Source organism: Mirounga leonina, unplaced genomic scaffold, assembly GCF_011800145.1.
Source record: "Mirounga leonina isolate KUSES-001 unplaced genomic scaffold, KU_Mleo_1.0 Mir_173, whole genome shotgun sequence".
In the NCBI taxonomy this organism is placed as follows: Eukaryota; Metazoa; Chordata; class Mammalia; order Carnivora; family Phocidae; genus Mirounga; species Mirounga leonina.
In genome coordinates, this window is record NW_023270447.1 from 80,357,809 (window position 1) to 80,370,699 (window position 12,891).

A 12,891-nucleotide genomic window follows, 5' to 3' on the forward strand; every position below is an offset into this window, starting at 1 on the left:
GCTTGGAGCCCAACATGGGGCTCAATCCCAGGACCCTGAGATCATGACCTGAGCTGAAATCAAGAGCCAGCTGCTTAACCAACTGAGCCACCCAGGCACTGCCCCCATGGAGTTTTTATTCCCTGTTCCTTTTCTATAGCAGAGAGAAGGGATGTTGTTATCCATTCTTGAGAGGGTGGGAGGTGGGAATGGGGATTAAGTAATGAGTTGTACTTTCTGTATGAAGATGATGTTACTGACCCATTCTTGACAGAATGAGTGCTTTGAATCTTATTTTTAGAAATGGGATTGATTTGCTCTAATGCTGATGCACTTGAGTCTAGCATTAGCAAACAGTGATAGATGCTGGCCCTGAGGGCCAGCTCTGAGGTTCACAGGGGGCTGGCCTTCCTGCAGACAGGAGGGCTCTGTGGCATGTACTCACCAGAGGCCCTGCATCCTGTCCCTCAGGGCCTTTTGAGAGACAGTGCAGCATAGAGCTTAAGAGCTTGGATCCAGCTACCAGAGTGTGAAGCCAAGCTCTATCACTTATTAACTTCGTGACCTTGGGCCCATGACTTCTCTGGCCCTCTGTTTTCTTTTCTTTCTTTTTTTTTTTTTTTTTGGCCCTTTGTTTTCTTGCCTATAAAATAAGATGATAGAGGACCTACACCGTAAGGTTGTCGTGAAGAGTCAGGGAGTTAACATGTGTAAATCACATGAAGCAATGCCTGGCACATGGCAAATGCCATCAAAGTTTTAGCTGTTGTTGTCTTAAAAATGCAGTGTCCTTTCTTGATATTTTGTAACAGCTGACCTTTCCAGGAACAGCATGGGAGGTAGTCTCCCCAGAAAACACGTTCTTTACCCTTGTGGGTGAAAAAAAATTGTCCCTTCAAGTTGAAAGAAGAGATGGCTCTTTGTGGATAGAGGGGAGCAAGCTCCCGGGTGTCATGATCAGTGGAGTCCTGAGGACATGGGAAGAAACAGTGGCCAAGGGAAGACAAAGGACACAAAGCTCCACATATACACAGTATGGATGGATAATAATGTATTTAACCATGGGGCGCCTGGGTGGCTCTGTCCGTTAAATGTCCTACTCTTGGTTTTGGCTCAGGTCATGATCTCAGGGTCATGAGATTGAGCTCTGCATTGGGCTCCATGTTCAGTGTGTGGAGTCTGCTTGAGATTCTTTCTCCCTCTCTGCCCCTGCAGCTCATGTGTGCTCGCATGCTCTCTCTCTCTCAAACAAATGAATTTTTTAAAGAATAATGTATTTAACCATGAAACTTTGTGAATTGGTTTTCTCTGACTATAAAGAACATTTCCTATAATGTTTCAAGGTCCCTGCCAGCTTAGTAATTTACTGCTGGCCTCAGATACAGGAATCATAGCTATTAGTAGTAAGTGGTAAACTTTACTTGGGTATTTCCTACTCAGATAAACAATGAGATACCACGGAACATTCCTCTCTTTTCTTACTAGCTCTAGTATCTTGCCTAATCAAACTGAGAGTTCTAAAACGTCTGCACAAACTAGATCCTTATTGCTATTTTCTGAGGAGCTCTGATTTCTGTTTCTTTGGGCACGAAGGCCCCAAATAAAGGAGTGTGGGATGTATCCGGCTACAGCTGTCACAGGTCTAAGTGTGCCCTCCAGATTGTAAGTGCTGGCTCTCTTGCCCTGGCCCTAGGATCTAACCACTGAGCTGAGTTGGGAGCTGACTATTCCCCCAGAAGTGCAACGCATCGTCAAGGTGAAGGGAAAGCGCAGCAGTGAGCACGTTCACTCCCAGGGCCGCGTGATGGGGGACCGCAGTGTGCTCTATAAGGTATGGTTCTGCAGTCAGGTGCCAAGCAGAAGGGCAAGGGTTTGGATTCGGGCTCTAGGATTTGGTAGCTACTTGATCTTGAGTGAGTCATTTCATTCCTTTGAGCCTTACTTTATTGTCTGTCAAGTGAGTATAACGTGCCCTCCTCATAGGGTTGTTGTGATGATCATATGACGCTCACGCGTAGCATAGTACCTGGCCTAAGGCTGCCACCCAGTAGATGTTAGCTCTTACCGTTAGTGATAGTGCTGATAGGACTTTCTGGGGTTAAGCCTTCGTTGATCCATTAGAAACTCTATCGCTGTGATCCAACGCTGGTTAGTGGTGAAGGAGGGAGACAGAGAGGTGGCTAGTGGGCTGCAAGATGTTGGGAGAGAAGGCAGTCTTGTAGTGGTGCGTGGTCATCCGTGACACCCTCTGCAGAGTGTGGGCTGAGTTGGAGGAGATGTGATAGAGCAGGGTAGCACGGCCAAGGCAGCTGACGGGGAGGCTGCTTCACAGGGTGTGGGGCAGTGCCGCGGGCTGCCGGCCAGCTGGACTGTCTGGGTACAGACCTGGCTCTGCCCCACACTAGCAGCTCATCATGGGTCATTTGTCGCAGGATTGCTTTGAAGATTAATGATAACAGGTAACTTGGTTAGAACAGTGCCATCTGCGTAGTTAACATTGTTGGTGCTCTTGATTTGAAATCTTTAGTGATGGATGCCTTCCATGCTGCAGTCAGTTTGACTTATTCAGAATGGCCAAAATAATACAAATTCTAAAGTACATTTGATTGTACTAGAAAAAGTATGTTCTTTATGTAATTTTACCTTTATGAGTTAAAATTTACTAAGAGTACTTGTGTTTTTCTATGTTGAAAAAAATAGAGTAGGCTTTTTTGGATTCATATTCATCACACACATTTTTTAGTTTAGTTTTTTTTTTTTCAATAAGCTTTTTTTTGTTTTGGCCTAATTTTAGATTTACAGGAAAGCTGCAAAGATGGTACATTGAATTTGCATGTATGTATTACCTGGTTTCCCTTGGTGGGGCTGTGGTACATCTGTCTGAACTAAGAAACCAGCATCAGTACAAGACTGTTAACTAAACTCCAGACTTTCTCAGGGTTTCACCAGTTTTCCCACTAAGGTCCCTTTCTGCCTCAGGCCCAGCCCCGGGCTCCACATTTCACGGACGTGCCACGTTTCTCTAAGTCTCCTTTGTCCTGTTTAGTCTTTCGTGACCTTGATAGATTTGAAGAGTACTAGACAGGTATTTTGTAGACAATTTTGGTTTGTCTGATGTTTTTCTCATGGTTAGACTGTGGTTGCAGGTTTAAAAGGAATACCACAGAGGGGAAGCTGTACTTTTTTGGTGAGGGGGGAGGTTACTAGCGGGATGTCAGGCACTCTTTTAGACTCTGGGATACATCAGTGAACAAAATAGACAAAATTGAGGCTGTCACTGTATTCAGGAGATGCCAAAAAGAAAATAAATAGATAAACGTACAGCATATCAAAGGGTGACTAGTTCTATAGAAGAACAAAACCGAGAAGAGAGGAGGGGAAGCCGGGATTGGAAGGGGTGCAATTTAAAATAGGGAGGTTAAGAAGGGTCTCAGTGAGATAGTGACACCTCAGGAAGGTGGAAGGATAGTGCGTGACATCCGGGGAAGAGCTTTCTGGACAGGAAGGCTGGAGTGGACCTGGAGTGTTCCAGAAACAGCAAGGGGGACAGTATGACTAGAGTGGGGTGAGCGGGGAGAGTCCAGGTTGCTGAGGTTGGAGGGTGGTGGGACGTATCACGGCCACCACTCTTGCCTTGATGTTGAGTGAGCTAGAGTGCCGGTGGGAAGTTGGGAGTGTGGGGAGGCCTACGGGGAGCAGGCTTTAGGCAGAGGTAGGACAGGTTTCCCTTTGGGATATATCAGGTTTGAGGTGGGACATTTAAGAAGAGATACTGAGATGGCAGCCTGTTAGAGTCTGGAGTTCAGAGAGGGTATAGCGTGGGTATGTAACCTTGGCCATTGCCAGCACCCCTGGTTGGTGTGACCACAGGAGCGAGTGTAGACAACGTCCAGGAGACTGGGGAGATGAGGAGCCTGCAGAATAGACTGAGGAGGAGGGGCCAGTGGGGTGGAGGAAAACTGGGGGCCATGTGTCCTGAATGCCAGGTAGAGAAAGTGGTGTTTTTTTTTTTTTTTTAAAGATTTTATTTATTTATTAGAGAGCGAGCACAAGCAGGGGGAACGGCAGGCAGAGGGCGAGGGAGATGCAGGCTCCCCGCTGAGCAGGGAGCCCGATGCGGGACCCAATCCCAGGACCCTGGGATCATGACCTGAGCTGAAGGCAGACGCTTATCCCAGTGAGCCACCCAGGCGCCCCGAGAAAGTGTTTTGAGGAGGGGCAATCACCTGTGTCGCCTTGTACTAGCAGGTCAGGTGAGACGAGGACTGAGACTCATCTGTTGGTTTAGGGGTGGGGCGGGGGGTACCGGGTCAGAGAACCAGCATTGCCAGAGCAGTGGCTTAGCTCAGTGAGTGGGCAGGTTGGATTGTATCTTGAGTTAACCATTTGCTGCGTCTGCGGCGTGAGCAAGTTGCTTTACGACCTGCAGCCTTTCCTCACCTACCGCCTGTGGATGACCAAAGCTCCGTTGCGAGGTTGTTTGTGGGAGTCCATGAGGTGACGTGGGCAGAGCACCGGGCGTGGCACGCGGCACCCGGGGGACTCTAACCGAGGGCGGTGATGACGAGCTCCGAGGACAAGCTCTTCTAGCCAGGAAGCCCGATTCCTCCGCCGGGCCAGCGGGCTCCAGGTCTGCCTCTCCGCCCAGGGCTCACAGCACAGCGGAGCTCGTGATTGGCCGTCGTGGTGCTGAAGGCGCTCTTCTCTCCTTCTCCCAGAGCCTGAACCCCAACCTGCTGGCCGTGGTGACGGAGAGCACAGATGTTCACCATGAGCGCACCTTCATTGGCATCTTCCTCGTCGATGGCGTCACTGGGCGCATCATCCACTCCTCCGTGCAGAGGAAAGCCAAGGGCCCCGTCCACATTGTACACTCAGAGAACTGGGTGGTGGTAAGAGTGGCAGATGTGCGGTGTCAGTCCCAGGTTCACGACCCAGCCAAGACCTGTGTCTCAAATCCCTTCCTTGCCTCTTGTTCCAGAAACCAGTGGCCTCTTTGTGTTTCTGTAGGATCCAAACCCCTGGATGGCAGTTGAGGTGCTGGTTAGGGGGCTCGGCTCAGGAATTAGACCACCTCGGGCTCACGGCAGCCCTTCCCTTTCCCGACTGTGTGACCTTGAAGTGGTTATTGAGCTCTCTGTGTTGCATCACTTGTGAAGGAGGGCTAGGAGAGTGGCCTCTGGTCTGGGTTGGAACAACCCACATGATAAGCACTCAGACCTTTGCTATTGTTATTCTGACTTCTAAGTATCTTGAGAACTCCTTTGTCTTAGGGTGAACTTTGGGTAAAGCTAGATAAAACTACCCTGAAAGTTAGTAAACTTGGTAGCAGGGAAGAAAACTGGGGTGCTGGGTGGTTTCTTTCCTTCCTGGACGTGTAGCTCATGCACGGAAAGAAAGGTGCCTCCCCGCGGCATGCCCCTTTACAGCCGAGGTGGCAGCTAAGTCCGCAGTGGCCGCCCCTTTCCGCAGTACCAGTACTGGAACTCCAAGGCCCGGCGCAATGAGTTTACCGCGCTGGAGCTCTACGAGGGCACCGAGCAATACAACGCTACCGCCTTCAGCTCCCTGGACCGCCCCCAGCTGCCCCAGGTCCTCCAGCAGTCCTACATCTTCCCCTCCTCCATCAGCGCCATGGAAGCCACCATCACCGAGCGGGGCATCACCAGCCGGCACCTGCTTAGTGAGTGACCAGGGGAGGGTCTTCGGGGTGACAGGCTCCGTAGGGTTGCCACCTTGAAGGACACAGCTGCAGGTGCATCGCCGGCACAATCCTGTTTTGACCACTAGGGGAGGCTAGCGAGGCGGGCTTAATTTCAGCAGGAAAAGATCTTTAGTCCAGCTTTGCCGCCTGTAAGAGATTGACACGACTCTCATTTCTTCCCTTTTTGTTTGTTTGGGAGAGAGTGCATGTGCGCAAGATGGGGGGCGGTGGGGAGAGGGGCAAAGGGAGAGGGACAGAGAATCTTAAGCAGCCTCCCCGCTGAGCGGAGCCGCACATGGGCTTGATCCCATGACCCGGCTTATTTCTCTGCAGTTGGGCTGCCTTCCGGAGCAATTCTTTCCCTTCCTAAGGCCTTGTTGGATCCCCGCCGTCCCGAGATCCCAACAGAACAAAGCAGGTGAGACACTTGCAGGTGGTACTGAAGGCTCTGACCCTAAGGAATGTGACCTGTTGATGAAGTTTGGTCCTCAGCCTGCTGTGTGCTGTCTTGCTGTGCTGGGGGCCGGGGCCAGGGCTGGGAACAAGTCTGATGAAAACCTCTCCCTTCGTGGAGCTTAACATGCTGTTGGGGGAATGAGATGGATGCCACATAAGATAAGCAAGAGAAATGATACCACGTTAGGTATTTGTAAATGCTATGGAGAAAAAATTAAGAAGGGCCCGGGGCTCTGGAGGGGTGGGAGGGTATAAGGGGGTGTAACTTGAGAGGGTGGCCTGGGAACGCCCCTCTGGGAAGGTGACTGTGGAGTGAAGACTTGGAGGTGGTCAGAAGCCAGCCTGTGGCTTTCTGGGGGAGGACTTCCCAGGCAGGGGAGAGCCATGCCCGTGCCCTGAGACTGTGGCTGGCGAGCCAGAGGCAGGGAGGAGGGCACACTGGCTGCAGCAGCTGGTGGGAGTGGGGGGGCGTGAGGAAATGAGGGCGCTAATGGGGCTGGGTCATGTGGGGAAGCCAGTAGCTTGTCACAGTTAGCATTCAGTTTTGTATTGCCAGCCGTCATTTGCATATTTTCTCACCTCCGTCCCGAATTCTGTTCACTTAGGGGTGTGGGGAACTGAGTAGTGTGGGGAGAGAGCAGATCTGTGTTTGCACAGGAGGAAAGGGGGAGTATGGTTTGGAGAGCAGGGCGGCTGAAGCTGGGGAGCACGTGGGGTGAGCCCAGGGTTTTCCAAGGAGCATGGACCGAGGTACTCTGAGCCAAGAGCAGGAATTGGCCTAGTGGTTCCACGTGCGGGTTTTAGAATGGCCCTGACTTCCTCCTCTAGTGTGAAATACTGGCTATCATTAGATTTAGAACAGGGTAGGAATCCAGATCTACTCTCTACACAGGTTTCTTTCTTGTAGCCCTTGCTAACATTCAGCTGCTAAATTTTTAACTACCTGATACAAGTAGACCTTGAAGGAAGATTTGAGGCTAGATATATGGCCTGGAAAGCTCCCGGGACTCAGAAAGGGCAGCCAAGAGATCCCCTTGCCGCAGTTTGGAATGCCGGTCCTGGCTGGTGTTTTGCAGGGAGGAGAACCTGATCCCGTATTCCCCAGATGTGCAGATACATGCAGAGCGATTCATTAACTACAACCAGACGGTTTCTCGAATGCGAGGTATCTACACAGCTCCCTCAGGCCTGGAGTCCACTTGTTTGGTGAGTAGAGCCCCCAGCCAGCACGTGCAGCAGCTGCTCTTGGGTTCGCGCTCAGGAAGCAGCTGAGGATTCTGTTTCCTTTCTGACCAGAGTGTGAGGTCGCAGTGGACCACTGGCTACCTCTCACGCACTTCTCGTTGCCTCTGCCTTCCAGGTTGTGGCCTATGGTTTGGACATTTACCAAACTCGAGTCTACCCATCCAAGCAGTTTGACGTCCTGAAGGATGACTATGACTACGTGCTGATCAGCAGTGTCCTCTTTGGCCTGGTGTTTGCCACCATGATCACCAAGAGGCTGGCGCAGGTGAAGCTCCTGAATCGGGCCTGGCGGTAAGGACGCAGGACCCCACTGCCGGAGAGCAGAGAGCTCGGGGCAGCAAGGGTCAGACGGGGAGCTCCAGCTGCGGTGTGACGGGTCAGGTGCTCAGCTGAGTCGGAAGAAGCTGGACTCTCGTGGAGACTCTTCTCGGGACAGGTCTGCCGCAGCGTCGGTTGCGGAGGGAGGCTGGACTCTCCGCCGGGAATCTCAAAGCATGTCGATGGACTTGCCCTCAAAGTCTTAAGGCCATCGCCCTGTTTGCTTCCTTTGCCCATCCATGAATGTTGTTGTTGCTTTACTAAGTCCCCCGGCAGATTTTTCTCTTTTGTGAGGCCTGCTTCAGTTGATTTTGGTTCGCCTTTTGTGTTTCCCAGCTTATCTAGAAATCTTTCTGACTGTTTCCCTGCCTCATGCTTCAAAGTCAGGAGGGAACTCTTATTGATAACTCCACCTCATAGGTGCTTTTGCTTTTTCACGTCTGGGAGAAAGAAGGTAACATGCTTAGTTGAGGCTTAAAGACGGATCCAGCCTCTCATGGCATGAAAATTTACTTTAAGCCTCTAGTTTGGAGGTTCTCATTCATCAGGTGGGACCACCCAGTTCTTGCTGCAGTTTATCACAAGTCAGGCGCATCATAGTTTTCTGGTTTGTCAGTCATTGCCCACGCTTTGCACCTAAGGTGTGTCTGAGCCGAGGCCGCCTTAATACTACTGAATTGCCTGAACCTGCAAGAGATTTTAAGGGAGGAGAGACTCTACCCGTTTCACTGTACCTCCTAACCTCTCAGTTCACCCTCAGGCTGGTCTAGTCCTCTTCTGGCCTAGTTAGAGCCAGCCGTCTTGTTTAAGAACTCATTATTTATTTTTTACTTTTAGATGTAAATTTATGAGTGCATCACCACATTTCTACTAAAGTGAGATTTTAAATGTTAACGCTGTAACCTTCGCAACTTTAAAAGAGGGGAGGGCTGGATGGGGGTAGGAAACTGACGTGTTGTGGATGAAGCATTGCCGACTGGCTGGGCCGTTGTCTCTGTGACAAATGGAAAAAGTCCTAAAAGTTTCCTTTGTGCCCAGATCTGGGGAATGATGGTGTTTTTCTTTCCTGTGAAGGATGAAATGTGCAGAGGAGACCATCTCTAGCATTGTGGGGAGAGTGTTTCGATTAGGTGTCTGAATAAAGCAGATGATGAATGGCAGTCCTTTTTTGTGGTGTAGGACTTGGAGGTGACTTCTGCATTAGAGGGGGCCGAAAACTGTGCAGACACACGGTTTATTTTAGTAGGGGAATATGCCAATTTAATCATACAAGAATTATTATTTTTAAGATTTTATTTAAGGCGGAGAGGGGCAGAGGGAGAGGGACAAGCAGAAACCCTGTTGAGCAGGGAGCCTGACACGGGGTTCGATCCCAGGACCCTGAGATCATGCTGTGAGCCGAAGTCAGATGCTTAACCGACTGAGCCACCCAGGCGCCCCAAGAGTTGAGTTATTTAAAAACAAAACTTTGAAATCTTTTATGCTGCTGGTAGATGATGCTAGTGGAAGGAAGAAAAATGAGAGTCATTTTATTTGAGTAATAAAATTGTGAAGTTGATCTTAATGAGTCAATGAGCATCTAAGTATCTCCAGAAAAAACAGGCATCAATCCTGACTCAAAGCATGGTTTGTTTAAAGTGTCGTGGGAGAAGGGAACATGTACAAGTTAAAAAAGATTCTGCCCTAGTTTTGAGGAAGGCCGGCTGGAGTCTCGACTGTCCTATAGAAGTACATGCAAGCTGCACAACCCCCCAATCTGCTAGATGCTAGTTTTTATTTACCTACGTATGTGCCAGAATCCGAAAGAACAAGCTAAGTGGAGGGAAGTTACCTGCCTTTTTGTAAAAGACCCTGTATTTTGGCTTTAATCATTACCATTTTACTGAAAGTTCTCTCAAAGCAGGTGCATGAAAGGGCCAATGCTAATGGCAGCCATGGTCCTGTGTCCTCCTTGTCATTCCTCTACCTCTCCTCGTCTTAAAGCCACACTTGGTTGGCTAGCTTCGCCCAGCCTCTACCTGCGGCTTTTGACCCCATTGCCTGCCAGTGCTCTGATCTGTTTTCTTGTCTTCCTCTATTTCTGTGCATCTTCCTTGAACCATCTGTTTCCCCCACCTTCACTAATTAGGTTCACTTGGAGCCCCTGCAATGTTTCACCTAAAAAATTAAGTTCTTCAGTATTTTTTTATGTCATTTTTTTTATTGGTTGGTCAGTGTTCAAGATTGTTCGGTGTAAAAATTTTCAGCTAAATAGTGTTTAGTGATTCTCAGTCCCTGTTGGGAGTAATGGAAAATGGTTTGTGGCTTTTGTTATAATTTTCCCCTAGCCTTTGACTCTGCAATGAGTTATTGGGGAATGTGTATGTATTAAATACAGAATTAGTTAGAACATTCGTGGTCAGTAAGAACTTTTAAAAAAAATTCTGATAGATGAGGAGTACCTGGCTGGCTCAGTTGGAAGAGCATGCGACTCTTGATCTCGGGGTTGTGAGTTCAAGCCCCACGGTGGGTGTAGAGGTTACTTAAATAAAACTTAAAAAAAAAAAAATTAAAATTTTTTTTGATAGATGACGTTACTCTTTTGGAAGGGAGTTAAATAGTAATGTGTTATGCCCCACCCTCCTTCCTCTTAAAATTGTAAATTTAGTGATTTAATACCACCTTGGGAAGAGATTACCACCTGTTCCCCTCCCCTCCTCCCCCGCAACAAAGAAAGGTGAGTAACTTAACATTGCAGATAACATGGTTTTATTGTCATAAACTGTGGGTGGCTCTAAGAGACAGCTGACCCTGCCAATTTAATAGCAGAACAAGTTAGAGGTAAACTTTCATGAAACCCACGTAATGTTTGTTACCAGTCCTCTACAATTTATTTTGCTTACAGTCCACAATTCTGAATTGTGAGTTCACTCCTTTGCCCTTTTTCTGGGGAGTACAAGGCCTAATTCTAGGAGCACGGGAGCACCGTAAAACTGACAGGCATCCCTGTGACCATCTGTTTAGCCATAAATCCTGGTCTGACTCTCGTTTTCATTCGAGGATGTTCCTTCTCTCACCAGCTTCAGTGATTGCTCAACTAGGTAGCCCCTTGCTTATCTGGCCCCACAGAATAGCTGTGCTATTATTCAGCATCTCACCCGGTCCCAAAAAGCACTGGGCACAGCTGACACAAGGCAAATGATAGACAGTAAGATACAAAGAAAACTAACTGGGTGAAAAGACGGTAACGAGGAGAATAACCAACAACTCAGGAGATGGGTTGAGGCAGATTTGTGGTGGACACCCCCATATATATATATATGTATATATATATATCTATATATATATATCTTCAACCTACTTTGAACTCGATCCCTAGATTAAGCCAGGCCAGCAGAGAACTAGCTGTGCATCTAGGCTGAATTTGGGGGTTATATTTTGTCATAGCCCATCCTCAGAAATGGATTTTACAACTTGTATTGAGTCTAAGAAATGTGGCTAAGGGCACTGTTGATCATATTACCTACAGGGCCAATGAGAAATTCCTTTCTGGTCGCAGCATCAGGAATAGTCAGGATCCTAAGTCACTTAAAAAAGTCTCTCTTTCTTGATTTTAAATAGAACATGCTTATTATAGAAAGAGTTAAAATACAAAAATTACTGTGGCCTAGTACCGACATTACTCATATGGGCACTGATAGCCTGAGTTTAGTGTTCTTGTAGACAGACTCTTTAATGGAATCATGCTATTTGTTTTTTTTTTTTCAACCTAATGCATTTTGAACATAATGTATTCAGAAAGATGCCTTAAATCCTTTCTGGAACAAAGTATGACAGAAAGAAATACTCAGTTCCTGAAGTATGTGTTTGAGACATTTATTTATTTATTTATTGAAAGATTTTATTTGTCAGAGAGAGAGAGCAAGCACACAAGCAGGGGGAGTGGCAGGCAGAGGGAGAAGCAGGCTGAGCAAGGAGCCCGATGCAGGACTGGGATCATGACCTGAGCCAAAGGTAGGCCCTTGAACCGACTGAGCCACCCAGGCGTCCCATGTTTGAGCCTTTAACGCAAGTCACTTCAACTCTGAATGCGTTTCATTGCTTGTGTAGGGGGACAGGTTCACAGTCTGGATGGTGTCCATAACTCAAAAATTTCAGATTTTTTAGTTTCACTGCCCTTATAAATTGCTATTCTTTGTCAGAGCCCAGCACATAAGCTACAATGATCAGAATCATCCCAAGACTGACTGACTGATTTCTGCTCATTTAACATTTTAAGTCCTGAATCTCTTCTTTGTCTATAGGTTATATTTGGAATGCTTTCTTCTCTTCTCCAGATCTGGTGTGTCTCACGTCTAAACTCCAGAAAGCCTCCTCTGTGGATCCCGGCTGCCCAGGATGCCTGAGTTGCCTGGCTGCTAACCACACAGTTGCCCCCACAGAGGCACCCTCGCATTTTATTGTTTCAGTCGTTCTGTGTCTCCCAGAGGTCGTTAAACTGTCTTCTCAACTCCCCACAATCTTAAGCATGAAGCTGCTCCCCGACAAATAGTTCCCCAAGTGGGTACAACACCTCCTTCTTGGAGGACGCCTTAGGACATTTGTCCCCAGTTGTTAAAATTTCTACAGTGCCTTTGGTGACTTAGGAATTGTATTTACTGAAATGCCAAGAGGTAGACCTACTCATCTTTTTCTGGAGGGCCCTGGAACAAGCTCCAACAAACCCTATCTAATACCTAAAACAAATGCTCACAAGATCAATACGGGAAATGAGCTTTACAATACCATAACTTCTGTTTTAAAGGGGAAAGTATTGGGGCACCTGGGTGGCTTGGTTGGTTAAGCGTCTGACTCTTGGTTTCAGATCAGGTCATGATCTCGGGGTCCTGGGATTGAGCCCTGCATTGGGCTCTGTGCTTAGCACAGAGTCTGCTTGTCCCTCTCTCCTGCCCCTCCCCCTGCTCACTCTCTCAAATAAATTTTTAAAAAAAATTTAAAAAGGGAAAAGTATCTTTTTGTTATTATATTGGTATGTACTTATAGAAACAAAATAAAGTGATTACATAGGCTCATAGTCCAAATAGGCTTTGGAAGACTTTTATTTATTTATTTATTTATTTATTTATTTATTTGACAGATACAGCGAGAGAGGGAACACGAGCAGGGGGAGTGGGAGAGGGAGAAGCAGGCCTCCCGCGGAGCAGGGAGCC

General features: G+C 47.9%; 1 protein-coding gene across 10 annotated transcripts in view; it reads left to right on the forward strand.

Annotated features, from left to right (window-relative positions):
* Nucleotides 1–12,565, forward strand: part of EMC1 (ER membrane protein complex subunit 1) — a 28,768-nt gene extending 16,203 nt beyond the window's left edge. For 5 of the 10 annotated variants that reach the window (XM_035019642.1, XM_035019644.1, XM_035019646.1 and 2 more), the window contains 6 exons: nucleotides 1,673–1,810; nucleotides 4,698–4,871; nucleotides 5,452–5,662; nucleotides 6,017–6,101; nucleotides 7,216–7,345; nucleotides 7,500–8,862. In XM_035019642.1, the coding sequence (XP_034875533.1) occupies nucleotides 1,673–1,810; nucleotides 4,698–4,871; nucleotides 5,452–5,662; nucleotides 6,017–6,101; nucleotides 7,216–7,345; nucleotides 7,500–7,679 (918 nt within the window). In that variant the 3' untranslated portion in view covers nucleotides 7,680–8,862. Of the gene's footprint in view, nucleotides 1–1,672; nucleotides 1,811–4,697; nucleotides 4,872–5,451; nucleotides 5,663–6,016; nucleotides 6,102–7,215; nucleotides 7,346–7,499; nucleotides 8,863–11,985 lie in introns of those variants that run through there. The other 5 variants (XM_035019639.1, XM_035019637.1, XM_035019638.1 and 2 more) reach the window with 2 other exon arrangements.
* Nucleotides 12,566–12,891: the final 326 nt, after the last annotated feature.